Source organism: Prionailurus bengalensis, chromosome A1 (assembly GCF_016509475.1).
Source record: "Prionailurus bengalensis isolate Pbe53 chromosome A1, Fcat_Pben_1.1_paternal_pri, whole genome shotgun sequence".
Classification (NCBI taxonomy): Eukaryota; Metazoa; Chordata; class Mammalia; order Carnivora; family Felidae; genus Prionailurus; species Prionailurus bengalensis.
In genome coordinates this window covers 600089-618516 of record NC_057343.1, presented here as the reverse complement: position 1 = coordinate 618516, position 18428 = coordinate 600089, and the positions used below count along the sequence as shown (strand labels likewise).

At 41.4% G+C, this 18428-nt stretch overlaps 1 protein-coding gene across 1 annotated transcript in view; it reads right to left on the bottom strand.

Annotated features, from left to right (window-relative positions):
• Positions 1–11186, bottom strand: part of PARP4 (poly(ADP-ribose) polymerase family member 4) — a 123859-nt gene extending 112673 nt beyond the window's left edge. Inside the window, exons 1-3 of the mRNA XM_043574551.1 lie at positions 10996–11186; positions 4703–4835; positions 1272–1473 (exon numbers count right to left, since the gene is read on the bottom strand). Of these exons, the coding sequence (XP_043430486.1) occupies positions 1272–1473; positions 4703–4834 (334 nt within the window). The 5' untranslated portion in view covers position 4835; positions 10996–11186. The remainder of the gene's footprint in view (positions 1–1271; positions 1474–4702; positions 4836–10995) is intronic.
• Positions 11187–18428: the final 7242 nt, after the last annotated feature.

Below are 18428 nucleotides of genomic sequence, written 5' to 3'. Positions count from 1 at the left end.
TATATATATATATATATATATACTATCAAGATATCAAAAGGCGTCAATGTAGTTATAGTAATTCCAAATCCGAGGGTATTATTCTGGATGTTGAAAAACATTTTCAATGTAAAAGGAGTTTACTATTCTTTTTTTTTTTTTAAATGTTAATTTATTTTTGAGAAAGAGAGAGAGACAGAGTGCAAGCAGGGGAGAAGCAGAGAGAGAGGGAGACGCAATCTGAAGCAGGATCCAGGCCCTGAGCTGTCAGCACAGAGCCTGATGGGGGGCTCGAACTCACAAACCATGAGATCATGACCTGAGCTGAAGTCAGATGCTTAACCAACTGAACCACCCAGGCACCCCTGGAGGAGTTTACCATTCTGCCTATTTTGTTTTAGCTACCATTTCCTGAGAGCAAGAAAGTCTGATGACAGCATTTCTGGACAATCATTTGTCTAAAGAGGCTGCACCATACCAAACATTTAGATTTCTAAAATTCTCATAAATAATACAATTTATATACACAATATGGTACCTAACATGTATCATGTGTTTACTATAAATTATTATTTATCAGAACTGCTTGACTTTTGATGTGTCTCATGAAGACTGCATTTCTCTATGTCCAAAGGCTTGCTTCTTGGCCAGATTCCAAAATAAAATCTGGTCTATAAAGGAGATATGTTTCCTTTGGAGAGATCAGCTTTTGGAAAGAACTTATTTAGCAAAATGCTAATTATAAAATTTCCAGTCATAATTTTTTAAACACAAGGTTTCTTCCCCTTCCCAGATAAAATTACACATCAAGTTTTCTGAGATTATCAGTGTTTTTGTAGTCTTTTTGAATCCGATCACATTAGATTGAATATTAAGAAATTTATTCCTATTGCTAAAGTAGTCTTTTGTCCTTCACTATTTGCCTATATTCTGAGATAAGAAGTTTAATTATTTTTGTCATATTTCTTTTTTTTTTTAAGTTTATTTATTTTGAGAGAGAGAGTGCACACATGTGTATGCATGCAGGGGAAGGGCAGAGAGAGACAGTGAGGGGGAATCCAAAGCAGGCTCTGTGCTGTCAGCACAGAGCCCAACACAGGCCTGAATCTCATGAACTGTAAGATCATGACCTGAACCCAAATCAAGAGTCCGATGCTTAACTGACTGAGCCACCCGGGCACCCCTATTTTTGTAATATTTTTGGACAATCCTTTGACTATACTATCTTGGACAAACCAAAATGTTTATTATAGCACCTATAATATATTAAGTACTTGATATAAAATACTTACCAGAACTGCTTGCCTTTTGACAAGGAGGTGGTGTGATGTCTGGTGACTTATTAGGATCATAATTCGTTACATCCAAGAGTCTCCTTTCTTTGATAGATTCCCATATAAAATCTGGGTTTGTTATATGGATATGGTTCTTTTGGATAGAGTTCAGTTGATACTGGCTCAGAACATCAGCATTATCTAAGATTATATGTGTGCACTTAGAAAAAAAAAAAGAACCAAATCATTATGTACTTGTAAAAATAATATCTAAATATATTACTTGTATCTGCAATTTTCACCCTTAAAGAATCTTGAAGATAATTTGTAGTAATCATTCTCAGCTTTCTAGAACCCTTATAAATAATATAAGTTTTAGTTACATAAAAGTTAAAAAAAAAAATCAAGGTTTTTTTTTTAATGCTTATTTTTGAGAGAGAGTGTGCACACAGGGGAGGGGCAGAGAGAGAGGGAGACAGAGGATCCAAAGCATATGCTGACAGTGCATGTAGGGCTCGAACTCATGAACCGTGAGATCAGTACTTGAGCCAAAGTCAGACACTTAACCAACTGAGCCACCCAGGTGCCCCCAAAATCAACAGGTTATTTTGAAAAAATTTTTAATGTTTTACTTATATTTGAGACAGAAAGAGAGAGTGACAGAGAGCAAGCAGGGGAGGGGCAGAGAGAGACGGAGACAGAATCTGAAGCAAGTTCCAGGCTCTGAGCTGTCCGCACAGAGCCTGACCCAGGGCTCGAATTAATGAGCCGTGAGACTACCACCTGAGCCAAAGTCAGACACTTAACTGACTGAGCCACCCAGGTGCCCCCACAGTTTTTAAAGAGTATGGATATGGGGTGCCTGAGTGGTCTGAGTCTGAGTGTCTGAGTGAGCACTCCACTCTTGATTTCAGCCTAGATCATGATACCAGGGTCATGGGATCAAGCCCTGCATTGGACTGCATGCTGAGCATGGAGCTTGCTTAAGATTCTTTCTCTCCCTCTGCCCCTCTCCCTTGCTAGCGCTTGCTCTCTCTCACTGTCTCTCTACAATAAAAACATAAAATTAAAATTAAAGTAAATAATAATAAAAAATTAAAAAATAAAAAATGTAAAAAATAAAGAGTATGGATATGAATGTACCACAATGGATTAACCAACCCTAGGGGTTATTTCCAAATTTTCACTCCTCTAAACAAAGCTGTGCTGAATATCTTCTTGTACACTTGTTTAATTATTTTCTTAAGAGTAGAATGGCAGATTCAAAAGGTATTCATTATTTATTTAATTTGCTAACTTGTAATTTTATTTATTTTTATTTTTTAACTTTATTTTTTTTAACTTTTAAAAAATGTTATTTTAGAGAGAAAGTATGAGCAGGGAAGAGGGGTAAAGGGGGGGAGAGGGAGGGAGAGGAGAGAGAGAGAGAGAGAGAGAGAGAGAGAGAGAGAATCTCAAGTAGGCTCCATGCTGAATAAGGAGCCTGACACAGGGCTCAATCCCATGACCCTGGGATCATTACCTGAGCTGAAATCAAGAGTTGGATGCTCAACCAACTGAGCCAGTCAGGTGCCCCATTAAGTTGTCATTTTATTAATTTATTTTGCAATAAAGAGTATATGTACATTGTAGAAAATCTAAAAAGTACAGTAGTAATAATAATAATAATAATAATAATAATAATAAATTAACATATTCCCCACCATTGTTCCCAGTTACTCTCCCCAGCGGCACCTGTTGTAACTTCTGGAGTATCCTTCCAGAGCTATTGTACACATAGGCAACACACACGTAAGCACACAGCCCTGTGTTTAGCCACAAATGGCAGCACCCTAAACATGCTGCTCTGAATGTGCTTTTCCACTTGGCAATTTATCTTGGGGCTCATTCCTCAACAATACATACCCAGCTGTCTCCTTGGTTATAATACCTGGTAAGCACATTTCAAAAATGTATGTACATTGACAACATAACTTTCAAAAAGGTTGCACTCAAAGTATGTGGGAAATTCCAAATAAGGAGAGACCATGATGCTATTCTTTATTCTTTACCCAGAAGATAAACTGAGAAGGTGTAACAGTCATGAATCATCCATCCACCCAAAGAAATGGTGAGACAAGCAAGTGAGGGAAGCTGTATAAGGAAAGTTATGCAGTTCTGCTTAAACTGGAGGTAAATAGAGACATTCCGTTTCTGATAACCACAGGCAAACTACTTAAGTGCCAGAAAGCACCTAGCATCCCACTGGCGTTGAACATACTTCATAGAAAAACCACACTCGCTGGCAGCAAGCCCCGGGGATCTGGTTCAGGAAGGGGAACCAGATGGCTGAAGTCACCCATCAGTTCAGCAACACAGGAAGGAGCAACAGACAGGGGCAAGCCTGGCGTTTGGAAGCCTGGGATCCAATGACTTCAGACTTTAATTTCATTATGATGAAGTGTTTAAAAAAGAAGAGGTTAGCCTTAATCATTTTTAAGATTTCATCCAGCTGCCAAAATTCTATATTTAAACTGTCAGGCCTACAATTCATTTCAAAAGAGGGAAGCTCCCTTCAGCTTTTAAATAAACAAAACAAGCAATGCAAGCTGTATCACAAAGATCAGTCTGCAATGCATGTTTTCCTCTCTGTCCCTTACAGGTCACACCATACAGGTGACACTCCAGGGTTGACAGACTGGTGAGTGATTACACAGAGAGCTCTTTTCTCTAATGTTTACTTATTTATTTTGAGAGAGAGAAAGCATGCACTCACATGGGGGAGGGGCAGGGAGAGAGAGAGAGAGAGAGACAGAGAGAGACAGAGAGAGACAGAGAGAGACAGAGAGCGAGAATCCCAAACTGGCTCCGTGCCGTCAGCACAGAGCCCAACGCAGGGCTCTACTTCACAAAACATGAGATCATGACCTGAGCCAAAATCAAGAGTCGGGCACTTAACCAACTGAGCCACCTGGGTGCCCCTGGATAGAGGGCTTTTTGCAAAACGCTGTACCCCATAACTTTTCTCCTTTGAGAATAGATTTGGCTGGTCTGAAATTATTTCTATTTATATCTTTGGTTATGCTCTAATATCCTCAGATTCACAGGGCATGTAGGATTTCCCTACAGCTCACAGCAATGGAGAGAAGGTGGGATGATGGTCTTCCCTCCTCTGCCTTTCTCCAGTCCACTTCCCTGTTGGCAATGTCACAATTTCACCTGCTTTCGGTGACTTTCTCCTGCTGCCAATTTTCTCTGCTTACTCTTCTAGCCATGACCCTCTCTCCCTTTTTAAAAAAATGTCTTAATCTTACTATTTTAAGATAAGCTCTACCTCCAATGTGGGGCTTGAGCTCAAGACCCCGAGTCAAGAGTCACATGCTCTACCCACTGAGCTATCCTGGCTCCCCAACCTACCCTCCCTTAATGCACAGTGTTTACCACACAGTTCTTACAAAATCTGCAAATACCTGAGGATTTAATAAAAAGGAAAATTTTCCACCATTCTCCTTAATGTCATTTTGTAGCTTTTTCTTCTGTTGACGAGGTAAGTGCTTGACTTTCAAACAGAAGGTACAATTTGCAAAGATCCCCACAGTCATCCTGTAGGAAAAAAAAGTTTCAAGTCATTTGAAGGATAGTTTTAAAGGATTCTCTTCTCAGTGAATACAACTGACTGAATCTAGAATTGCTCTAGAATACACTGTGAATACAACAGTGAAGGATAGTTTTAAAGGATTCTCTTCTCAGTGAATACAACTGACTGAATCTAGACTTGCTCTACATGCAAACTGTGGGAAGCTGGGCATTTTAAAAAGGCATTGCAATCACGTTTAACCACAAAAATTGGACAATCGTCAAACCTGCAATAAGTATATTAGTTTTAGAATCATTTCTAGTTTTTACGTCTGATATTATGACACCCGAAATACATTGGTATAGGTGCATAATATATAGCTAAATGAAAACGTACAGACTTTAGTTATAGATCAAGTGTGTGGTTTAAGAATATAGAAGCACTTATTTCTAAATTAAAAATACTATGTGATAATGAAACCATGGATATTTATATATAATTCTATAAAATCAAAGAGACCCATTAGTTATGTCGGTTTCCGTTAAGTCATTCTGGAGAAAAATTGAGCAATTAGTAACAAACATATACAATTTATGTTTAAAGGGAAAGATATCTGTATGTTAATTCAATTTCTTTTATTGTCATACTTTCCAAATTAAAGATTACTCCTAAGAAAAATGAGCGTATTTTGATTTGAAAGAAATTTTATGGGTATTTAACAATAAACTAATAAATGGTGAGATACTGATTTAATTCACAGTAGCTATTTGTCAATTTTTTAAAACTGGAGTCATCTCTAACAGGTTCTCCCAAATAAGCTGATGTTTGGGGAAAGGGGCTCCCAGGTCTGACCTCCGAGTGAGGCCGATAGTTGGCGGGCTCTAGGACCACGGGACGCCGCCAGTCTCCCGGGGCGGCGCCTACCGGGGCCCAGCCTCCCGCCAGACCCAGAGCTCGGGTTCCGGGTTTCTCCTTAAACTCCACCTCCCTCTCGAACGCCCAGTTCTCCCAGGCTGGAGTCCCCACTCCAGTCTCCTTCGATGAGCAATGGTGCCCATTCCTCAAGGCCCTAAATGCCACCTACGTGAGGGCCACCCCTCATTTGGGACAAAATGCCCACTGCCTCCCCCATGTGTGCGCTTCAGGCACCCAGACTTACCAAGTCCGCAACCTAGGCCTCCCCCCTGTTCCCCTCTAGGCAAGTGGATGCCGGTGCTGCTGGCCCCTCAAGCCACTGGGTGCTACCCTTGATTTCTCCCTGTCTTACCCCCTTCGGCGATCAGCAGCTCCTTCTCACCACCCCTAAGCACAAGTGGAACCTATCCACTTTCCCCGTCTCTGTCTCTGTTGTCACCCTGGCCCATGCCCCCATCAGTGGAGTCCTGACTCCTCTCCCCGCTTCTGCTCCTCTCTGCTTCTAATCTCCACGCTATAGCTGCAGAACTTTTTTTCTTAAAATTATGTTTCAAATGAAATTTAAATTTCTTACTATGGTTCAAGGCCTGGCCACTCTCCCCACAGCCTCCTCCTGGACCTCTCTCTCACTCTGCCCCGGCCACACTGGCTTTTTTCTCCAGGTTGGCAAAAACCCCAAGTTGGGTCCTCAGGGCCTTCACACATGCTGTTCCTTCTCCCTGGGACTCTTCTCCCTATCCCCACCCTACACTTGTGTATCCTACCCAGGACCTAGTAGTATCTGTCCAGTAAACGAACAAAGGGGGTTCAAATTTTTTTCTTATGACATCTGGTTAAACTGAAGTCCCTTGATCTAATTCTGCCCTTCCATAGCATTAATATTTACTTACTTTCTATGTGTTGATTGCCTTTTATGTTTTAATTGGTTCATACTTGTCAGAGTTTGTAGATGGGAGAGCTGCTGATGGATACTGTGAAAGTTATCACACTATGTCATTCAGATTAATCTGTCTTGCTTTTAATCTCTGACAGTTAAAAAACAAACAAAACACTAAAACTCTCTAATGAATCTTTAAAATTTTTCAGAAAAGTCTCTGTGTAATGCATCCTGCCACTGTTGGACAGGGAACGTTGGGTGGGCGTGGCTGCTCGGATCCACCTCTCCAGATCTGTCCTGGGTGAGTTCTTAAGTCCTCTGACCTGGTCTTTAAAAAAATGTGTTTGTTTTTTTTTTTAATTTTTTTTTTTAACGCTTATTTATTTTTGAGACAGAGAGAGACAGAGCATGGACGGGGGAGGGTCAGAGAGAGAGGGAGACACAGAATCCAAAACAGGCTCCAGGCTCTGAGTTGCCAGCACAGAGCCCGATGCAGGGCTTGAACTCACGGACCGCGAGATCATAACCTGAGCCGAAGTCGGACACTCGACCGACTGAGCCACCCAGGCACCCTCCCAAAAATGTTTTCTAATAGAAAGTCATTCGTGCTCATCTTAGAAAATGTGGAAAATTCAGAACTGCATAACAGCAAAATAATTTCAAAACATAGAGGTCATGTTAACAATTTCTTTTGATTTTTCTTCCAGGTTTTTTTTCTACGTGTGTACTGTAATTGACTATTTTATTATCAAAATTGAAATCATACCATATCCACAATACTTATCTTGCATTATGGCAGCATTTTGTCATTAGCATTAAATCATTAAACATTCTTGGAAAACATTTTTAACAGAGACTATCTGAGATATGTATCATAAATGAACTATTTCTATATTGCTGGGCAAGTAAATTATTTCTAATTTTTGGCATCAAAACCAAAGCTAAAATGTATATCCCTATATGTAAATCTTTGTTTGCAACTCCCATGATTGTCTTAGAGAACAGACCTAAAATCCTAAACAATACTGAGTCAGAGTTCAAATAATTTTTATTCTTGTTAATTTATATTTAGCTTAAATTGTATTACTTTTCAGTTTTGCCTAAAGTTCCTAGGAAATTACTATGAATTTGTCTTTATAGAAATAACTTCTCCCCCAAAGTAGGTTAAACAGTACAAAGAAAAATAAAGAGCACATACAGTGATGGAAATGTTCGAAGGTAGATTATGGTGATGATGCACAATTTGGTAACTTTATTAAAAATCTTTGAATCATGCAATTCAAATGGGTGAAATTAATGGTATATAACTTATATGTCTGTAAAGTTGTTTTAAAAAAGTACCTATGAGGGGCGCCTGGGTGGCTCAGTCGGTTGGGCATCCAACAGTCCGTCAGTCTGAGCCCTGCATCAGGCTCTGTGCTGACAGCTCAGAGCCTGGAGCCTGCTTTGAATTCTGTGTCTCCCTCTCTCTCTGATCCTCCCCTGCTCATGCTCTGTCTCTCTGTGTCTCAAAAATGAATAAAAACATTAAAAAAAATTTTAAAGTACCTATGATCCCTCTATCGGGAAATAACTCCACTGTTGATATTTTGATATTTCTTTCAATATCTTTGATATTATTCTTTCCTGTATCAATATATTTTACAAATTATTTTTATAAAAATATGTATTTGTGAATATTATTTATTGTATTTTATAGCGCTTCTTTTATCTAACTTAAAAAAATGTTTTTTAGATGTTTATTTATTTATTTTATTTATTTTTTTTTTTAATTTTTTTTTTCAACTTTTATTTATTTTTGGGACAGAGAGAGAGAGAGAGAGCATGAACGGGGGAGGGGCAGAGAGAGAGGGAGACACAGAATCGGAAGCAGGCTCCAGGCTCTGAGCCATCAGCCCAGAGCCTGACGCGGGGCTCGAACTCCCGGACCGCGAGATCGTGACCTGGCTGAAGTCGGACGCTTAACCGACTGCGCCACCCAGGCGCCCCTAGATGTTTATTTTTGAAAGAGAGAGAGAGAGAGAGAGCCTGAGTGTATGGGCAGGCAAGGGGCAGAGAGAGAGGGAATCTGAAGCTAGCTCCAGGCTCTGAGCTGCCAGCACAGGGCCTGACACAGGGCTCAAACCTAGAACCGCGTGATCATTACCTGAGCCATAGTCTAACGCTTAACTTACTGAGCCACCTTGTAATGAGAATTTGCCCATATCACTAAATATTCTTTGAAAATATTTGTAGTGGCTATGTGTAATTTAACTTTTCCCCAAGTCATCAGATATTTGGTTAGTGAAAATTATTCATTAGAAAATACACTTTGAAGAACATGTTTTAAACTTATTACATAGATATTTTTTAGCCTTTATTTTGGTGTAAAATGGACCTAACATAAAATTTACCATTTTAACCATTCTTAAGCATACAGCTCAGTGGCATTAAGTACATTAACAATTTTGTGAAATCAAAGTATAAACAAACATAAAAAAATTTTTTTAATGTTTATGTATTTTTGAGAGAGAGAGAGAGAGAGACAGAGACAGAGCATGAGTGGGGGAGGAGCAGAAAGAGGGAGACACAGAATTCGAAGCAGGCTCCAGGCTCTGAGCTGCCAGCACAGAGCCCGAAGGGAACTCACACACTGTGAGATCATGACCTGAGCCAAAGTTGGACGCTCTACCGACTGAGCCACCCAGGCACCCCTAAACAAACATTTTATCAAACTCTGGCCCATTCTTAGCAGCTGGGGCCACACAGGAGGTAGAGAAACAGACTCTAAGTTCTATGCAATCTCAAATCAGGCCTTGACTTCTGTCTTCCTACAGATTGTATGTGGTGTCTCTCTGCAATGTGTGGCCTCTCCTGGCTAGCAGCTCTCCCAAGAGACATGTGCCACCAGTCTCTCCCTGCTTTCCAAGCTTTTCCTAAACAACAGTCAGCATCTCTGCATATTTTTACCCTGGCCTACTACATACATATGAGATCTCTGAGTGTCTTCCATCCATCAGGCCCTGTGTTAGGGACACAGGACTAGAGCATACAACCCCAGCAACTGAGAAATTTCCTGAGCAACTCCTCCCAAATTCCAGCTACTCTACCCAAAACCAGTGGTGCAGTTGGAAGCAAGAGGCTTACTGCCTTGCATTTTCGTGTCTTTACAAATGGCATTTCTTCCTCTTTGAAAGCCTCAGTATCTCCCTAGACAGTAGCTCTTTCTGGAACCCTTCTCCCTCTGATTTGCTGCCCTGCTCTGGCCCTCTCAACGACCCTGGCAGCTTTCATCACACATCTGTGGATAATCATTGGCTGTTCTCCACTCTTATCAATTTCTCTACGAGGATCAATGCTATTTGAGGGGCTGTGCCTTGTTTATCTTTATATCCCTAGAATCTAGCTCACTTTTGGTACACAGTAGGCATTCAATAAATGTCTGCTTACTAAAAAGTCTTTCATGCATCAATTAAAGCCTAGGATTATAGAAAAGCCTTCTATTTCTAATTATTTGCATATTTGGACCCACACTGCATCAATACTACACTCCCCTAGTGGGACTAATAAACCCCTAAAAAGCAAAGACCACCTACTTTGGTACTGCTTCTATTCCCATGGAATATTATATCTCTAAGCACACAGACAGAACGTAATAAATGTTTACTGCATAAACGATCAAGTCAAATGTACCTTAAAAATCCACAACACACACATATTGAGAGTGAATCCTCCTTTTTCACAATACTGCACTTTAAATATTTTTATGTTTATTGTTATTTTGCAATCCAGAATCGAAAGGTTGAACACTCAGCAAAGCCTTGTTATTCTAGAAGCTGACGTCTACCTACTCAGTCCTCTGGATGAGTCATTGGGCATTCCCTGCAGGAAGTATTTAACGGATTTCCAAGTTTTCAACTTTGATCTTCAACATAAACATTAAATACTTCTATCACGGTGTTCCTAATTATGAAGTCGGATTACATTCCCTGCTTATTCACCAAAATACTGTATTTTTATGAAAAGTTTCCTTTGATACCTAACTTGAAGAAGAAAGGCTGTCTGCATACTGGGAACAAGAAACGTTAAGTTCTACTGCGATCTGTTCATTCCCCTCCCCCCCCCCCCAGCCGAGCCGGGACGCGTCCAGAGACCCCCGCTCTGAGGGCCAGCTCCTCGTGGCGGCCCCACCTGTGTCCTGTCACCTGGCCCTGCGACTCGCACGAGAACACTCCAACCCCTCCCCCCCGCCCCCGGGGGGCGCGCGCTGCAGTAGCCAGGGCTGGGAGGACAACTGCGAAACCACGGTCAGCCGCGGCGTCGACACGACCACCTTCAGGCCTAGACTACAGGACCACCCGGAGGGCGGCGGGCCTACGCCGGGCCGGGTCGGCCACCCAGGGGCGCCAACGCACCTGCCAGGGAATCCCGCCCACTCTGCACGCCCCCGGCTCCCGGTGCTCCCGGCTCCCGATGTCCCCGCAGCCGCCGTTCTCGGCTACCAGCGCTCCTGCCGGGATTGTTTCCGGATTCCGGATTCCCGGCTCCAGGCTCCGGCGCTGAACCGGGGTGCGACAGCCGAGCCCAGCCAGTGAGAACGCTGCCGGAAGCCCGCCCTTGGCTGCCTCCCAAGGCCGCGCCCCCGAGGACCTAGGGCTCCTAGCCTGAAGATTGCGGGCGGTCGCCCAGGAATGAGGCGTTGGGCTCGGGTAGGGTTTCTCTTCCTGGATCGGATTGAGGGTTCCGCATTTTTTCAGTTTCATTTTTTGGTCAGGATTTGGCAGTGAGGGTAACTCCAAAGTTGCAGTTTGGTGAAAGTGGGTGGTTGGTGCTGCCATTTAACTGAGAAGTGAGAGTAATTACTGGGAACAGAAGAGAAGCAAATTTCGGGAGGGTGTGAGATTGGAGGAGCAAAAGGGTAAGATAATGAAACTTAGTTTAGGACTTCCTGAGTTTGAAGCTTGTGGTAGTGTTCTCACGTAGGTATAAATATATACCTGCCATTCCGGAGAAGTGGGGGCTGAGATTCATCGAGTGGGGGGTAAAATAATAGGAAAACAATAAAATTCACCAGCTACTGAATTAAATGAGAATAGAAAAGATGTAGAGAGGGTGTGGGTTTGAATCCAGACTCTACTATTTATTACTCGGGATTGCCAACAAGGTACTTTACTGGGACCTCCATTTCCTTTGTCTTTTGTAACGTTTCCTTATTTTGAGAGAGAGGGAGAGAGAGAGAGAGAGAGAGAGAGAGAGAGAGAGAGCGAGCACATCCATACTTGTGTGCACAGGGGAGGGGCAGAGGGAGAATCCCAAGCAGGCTCCATGCTTCAGCACAGAGCCCAACAAGAGGCTGGATCTCACAAACTGAGATGGTGATCTGAGCCAAAACCAACAGTCAGATGCTTAACTGACTGAACCACCCAGGCGCCCCATCATTACCTTACAGAGTGGTATATGAATCAGCTTAGGTGACATTAAGCAAAACTGGTATAGTAGGGAGTCCCAGGGTCCATCCCTCCCCAAGAACATTTTAAAAAACCAGACGAAAACTCAGAAACCACCTTATCTTAACCCAGACAATAGTCAAAAGTTGACAGCAAACAAGCAGATGTGTAACCAGGAGAAAGGCGGAGGAAACAAGGTAGGAGGTTCTTACATGTTTTAACCCGTTCCGCTCCCTTTGCCAGCCCTCATTCCCAGTGTAGATAATCTGGTCTGGAGGGAGCAGAGCAGAGCAGACTTTGTCCTAAGGAATTATGTTTGTCTGTTTTGACCTGTCTGGGGGTTCCGTGAAGGACTGATACAATGGGCTTGCCTTTGTTTCCCCTAACTCAGACTTTCTCAGGGCAGATAAATAGCTACTTCGGGCACTCACCTCCAAAACACTGAAAGGCAAGTGAGCAAACTTGCTGCATGGGACAACAAATCCCAACAAACAGTTAGTACAAAGTACAGACAGGCTGAAGGCCTGGGAGGAAAAGCATGAGAGGAACAGCCAGGAATGAGATTTCCTAGAGGAATAAGGGCTTTGAAAAGCTGTGTACACAGGTGCATCTAGAAAGCTCACACATGCCCAGGACTCATGCTCAGAAAAGACTTAAGAACACCATAAGTTTCTATTTCTGGCTGATCTTTAGGCTGCCTAATGCTGATGAGAGCAAAAGGCAAGCTGAGAGCAAAATGCAAACTGACTCCCCACAACCCCCCTCCTCCTTAAGGCGGATATCTGTAACAATTCCTCAAGCACTGGTGACTGCTTAAGAACAAAGGAAGGGGAGAAACAAATGGTCAATTGGTCAAGATTGCAGTCATGCAGAATGTGAAACTCCACTATAGTTTGTAAATCTTAATGATTTACAAGAAAAAGTCTTTTTCCTTTAATTTTTTTCAGTGTTTATTTTTGAGAGAGAGAGAGTGGGCGTGGGGAAGCGGCAGAGAGAGAGACAGAACCCAAAGCAGGCTCCAGGCTATAAGCTGTCAGCACACAGCCCTACATGGAGCTTGAACTCATGAACTGGGAGATCAAGACCTGAGCCATAGTCGGACACTTAACTGACTGAGCCACCCAGGAGCCCCTTTTTTTTCTTTTTAAAATAGGTTTCATGCCCTGCGTGGAGCCCAATGCAGGGCATTAACTCAAAACCCTTAGATCAAAATCTGAACTGAGATCAAGAGTCAGACACTTAACTGACTGAGCCACCCTGGTGCCCCAAGAAAAACAGTCAGATCTCCAGGAACCTATATTTCCTGGAGCCCTAATGTCACCTTCCCCTCCATAGGATAGAAAACGCATATAATCAGTCACTCCTCAGAATCACAATGGAGATCTTTCTGCCCACAGTTTCTGTCCCCATGCTATAATAAAAACACCTTTTTGCACTGTAAAACATCTTTATTATTATTATTATTATTATTATTATTATTACTACTACTATTATTTGAGAGAGAGAGAAAGCACACTATTGGGGGACAGGGGCAAAAGAAGAGAGAGAAGCTTATGCAGGCTCCATGCTAAGCATGGAGCTGGATGCAGGGCCTGATCCCATGACCCTGGGATCGTGACCTGAGCTGAAATCAAGAGTCAGATGCTCAACGGACTGAGTCACCCAGGCACCCCTGCACCATAAAACATCTTAAGAATTCTTTCTTGACCACTGAGCTCCACCATCCAGCATCAGACACAAAATAAACCTTTTAGAATTTCTGGGGAAAAAAATAAATATAAGTCAAAACTGGTTACAAGAGGGAAGCTGGGTGTCTCAGTCGGTTAAGTGTCTGACTTTGGCTTGGGTCATGATCTCATGGCTTGTGAGTTTGAGCCCTGCATCGCGCTCTATGTTGACAGCTCAGAGCCTGGAGCCTGCTTCAGATTCTGAGTCTCCCTCTCTCTGCCCCTCCCTTTCTCAAATATAAATAAACATTAAAAAATTGTTATAAGAAACAAAGGACATTATATATTAATAAATGAGTCAATACATTAAAAAATAGAACATTTATAAATATATACATTTCTAACAACAGAGCCCCAAAATATCTGAAACAAACACTGATGAATTGAAGGGGGGAAATAAGATAATTCTAAAATAATAGTTGAAGACTTCAATACCCAATTTCAGTATTTGATATAACTAGAAAGAAGATTAATGAAGAAATAGACACTATAAACCAATAAGACCTAAAGGACAAATATACAGGGGCGCCTGGGTGGCTCAGTCGGTTGAGCGTCCAACTTTGGCTCAGGTCATGATCTCGTGGTTCGTGGGTTCGAGCCCCGCGCTGGGTTCTGTGCTGACAGCTCAGAGCCTGGAGCCTGCTTCCAATTCTGTGTCTCCCTCTCTCTCTCTACCCTTCCCCTGCTCATGCTCTGTCTCTCCTTCTCTGTGAAAAATAAATAAACATAAAAAAATAAAAAAAAGACAAATATAGAATACTTCATACAATAATTGCATAATACATATTCTTTTAAAAGAACACAAAACTAGGATAGACCATGTGTAAAGCCACAAAGCAATTTTTGGTAAATTTAAATAACTGAAATCATACAAAGTACTTTCTCTGACTTCAGTGGAATGAAGCTAGAAATTAGTAACAGAAAAAAAAAAACCTGGAAAAATAGCAAATATGTGGAAATCAAACAAAACACACTTAACCTGTGGGTCAAAGAGGAAATCACAAGGGTAATTCGAAAATACTTTGAGATGAATTAAAACAAAAACACATCATACTAAAACTCATGGGATGTGGTGAAAGTGTTCAGAAGAAATTTATTGCTATAAATGCCTATATGAAAAAAGCAGGGAGATCCCAAGCTAACAACCTAAATTACACCTAAAAGAACTAGAAAAAAAAAAAAAGAACAAATTAAACCCAAGGTCAGCAGAAGGAAATAATAATGATCAGAACAGAGGTATATGAAATGGTGAATAGAAAAATAGAATTAATGAAATAAAAAGTTGGTTTTTGAAACGATCAACAAAACTGACAAAACTTTAGACTGACAAAGAAAAAAGAGGGAGCTTAAATTACTAAAATCAGAAATGTAAATGGGGACATTATTATTGACCTTATAGAAATAGGTTTATAAGAGAATCTGCAAACAATTGTACATCAACAAATTAGATAACCTAGATAAAATGGAGAAACTCCTAGAACACTCTTAACTACCACCACTTGCTCAGGAAGAAATAGAAAATCTGAATAGATATTGAGTAATCAAAAACCACCCAACAAAGAAAAGCAGCCCAGAATCAGCTGGCTTCACTGGTGAATTCTACTAAATAGTCAAAGAAGTTCCTATGCCTGACACATAGGAACTACTCAATATTTTAAGGAATGGGCAATGGAACACATGTGGAAGTTTTTGGATAGCCCTGCCTATTGTAGTTAATGTAATTTTTAGGATATGCAAATCACTGGTAATTTTCATATTTGTGGAAAGTAAATGTGCTAGTTTAAAAATGTGTAGGGGTACCTGGTGGCTCAGTTGGTTAAGCATCTGACTTTGGCTCAGGTTGTGATCTCAAGGTTCATGAATTTGAGCCCCACATCGGGCTGTCTGCTGTCAGCACAGAGCCCCCCTTGGATCCCCCGTCTCCCTCTCTGCCCCTCCCCAGCTCGCATGCTCTCTCTCTCAAATACAAAAAAATGTGCAATAAAAGCCTGTAGAATGCTTTGAAAACCATCAGACAATTAAATAAAAACCTTAATTATTGTTATTTTCAAGAAGAGGGTAAAATAAAAATATAGGTGTGACAAGTATCATAGTATTGCTCTGCTGTGATTATAGCAATGATTCAGGCTACTATTCCCCTTTCCTGTGTATTCAACATTATGGCTCAGGCATTCTGGAATGTAGTAGATGTGATAATCCCTTTGTTACTTAGACTCACAGGTTTCCATAATCTTTTGTTGTAATCCAGTGCACCAGCAATAGTTTTGTCTTTATTAAAATGACAAGGTTTTTTAGAAAGCTGTTCTTTTGGCATTCAACATGGTTGATGGAAACTTCTTTACTGCAATAAAATTCCAGAAATCCGAGTTTGGGAACTGGTAAGGAATTCCCTCTCTTTCCCATAGGTGAAGTGGGCTGTGGGTTTTCTTGCTTTTGCCTGGAAACTACTTGAATCTCTTCAGTATTACCTCTAACCTGCTAGAGTCATCCTTTCTAGCCTGGATGATTCCAGCATGGGGATCACCCCTTGATCAGGCCTGCAATTCTATCCTCTCTTGACAGAGAAGTTACTACTATTACTAGCCCAGCAATGAAGAATTTTCAACTCTCTGAACATCTTTCATAGCCAGATCAGCTGTGTTAAAATATTATTCCCAATAACTTGAGAATAACATGGTATCAATTTGTATTTTACAAAACCGTTTGACATGACCTGGAGAGCTGGGCCTGGCAAACAAAGTGAGTTCATCAAGTTGAAATCATGACAAGGATGGAAGCACTTTGATGGACATGTTTATGGTACAGATTTTGGTGCTAGTTTTATGGGTGAATACTTCCAAAACTCATCAAGTTATATACATTAAATATGTATAGCTTTTTGTATGTCCATCATACCTCAAAAAATGGTTTCTTAAAAAGTGCAAACACCTCCTGCTCATTAAATTTGACAAGATGTTATGCTGTTTTTATATAACGTTTTAAATTAATCTTCTTGATGATTCTGTGAGGTAGGCATTGTTATCATCCCCATTTTGCAGATGAGAAGACTGAGTTTCTCAACGGTGCAGTACTGAAGACTACAAAGCACTTTGTAAGTCCTCAAGGTAGGATCTGATCCCAGGAATGCCTGATTTCAAAGCATGGGCTCTTAATCATTTTATTATAGTGTCCGCCTCCTCTTACGATGGCGTAAAGGATGGTATCAGAATGCATAATTTGTGGTTGAACCCCCTGGATGGGAGCTCTTAGTCTAATTTCTCTCCAAATCAATCCTGAAGATGCAACAAGATAGCTGATGAGGGTCAATCTTTCACTGTGTGGCACAATAGAAGTTGGAAGTTTCTCCCCTCTACCCCTCCCACCTTGTGATGGATTCTGAAGACACTTCACGCTTAGTGGGCAGTTTTGAGAATTGCCTGGGCTATAGAGGAACATTTAGATATTAGAACCTTAATTTAACAACCGATTAAGACTTTAGTGTGGTAACAGTCTTATTTTTATTCAACCAACAAGCAATATGGTACTACATACCACATTGGAATAAAAATATAGCAATAAAATACAGGCACAAAATTAGAGTATATTGTGACTATCTTAAAAGACACACAACATTTTAAGAGAAATAACGAACCTTTGGGCATGCTTTTTCAAGCCAAAGGACTGTTATAAATGAAGATGAGAGTTTGGATCCTCACAAGGCATCTTAAATAGTTTTGTGATCTTGGAAGTCTTGGGATTTGGTTTCGTCCATAATGAAAAAAAGAAAAAAAACAAATCCAAAACCTTGCTTTAGGGAAAGTCTATTTTTGAGGGTGGAAGCAAAACAATTTTGGGGGGCAAATTTCTGCGAAAGTGTTTTTTTTAATTATCTTTAACCAGTGGTAGTTTATTTCAGTGATTACACTGGTTGTTATAAATGGCACTTTATTTGACTTTTTTTTTTTTTTTTTTTTTTTTACAAATTTCACTTGGCTTACTGGTGTTTAATTAAACAGACCTGAAGCCCAGGTAGTGTATGCTACGGTAAGTTGCACCGCATTGTTCTCTACCTACACAACCCTCTGTGGTGGCAATAAGGAAAACATTTTCTGAATTTTGCACTTTCAGTGTTTAAAATAAAGAGTTTTAACATCTAGTGGCCACGCACAGCCAAACCATGTATTAGCTGTACGAGAAATGATGAGTGATGACTATTTTTGGAGTGAATTCTCACCCGTTTACCTTGGTCTGGTGAGTGCCTGTGAGCACTGTCACACCCAGCCAAATCGGAAAACAAAATAGACGGACGTTAAACAAAAAGCACCTCCCCCGCGCCCATCACCTCGAAAAGCACTGGTCTGTAGGTTGTTAGCTCTGAATCTCTAGGTTCCCAGCTTTTCTCTGAACACGGCGATCGACTTCTCGTTAAGGCGCTCTCCCTAGTTTCCAAGGCTGGACTGGGGTTGGGGGCGGGCTAGCTCTGTCCAGGAAGTTCTCTTTAAGAACGGTTTTTTTTTTCCTTCCCGCCCAGCCGCCCGCCTACTCCAGCCACTAGCCCCGCGGCCCAGGCGGAAGGCGCCTCCCGGTGAGACCCTAGGTAACGTCCGTCCCCGAGAGACCGCCGGGAGTGGTAGTTTACGTGGGTTTCTCCGGTGCCCCCGCGCAAGCGCCGAAGGGGCCTGTGGAAACTACATT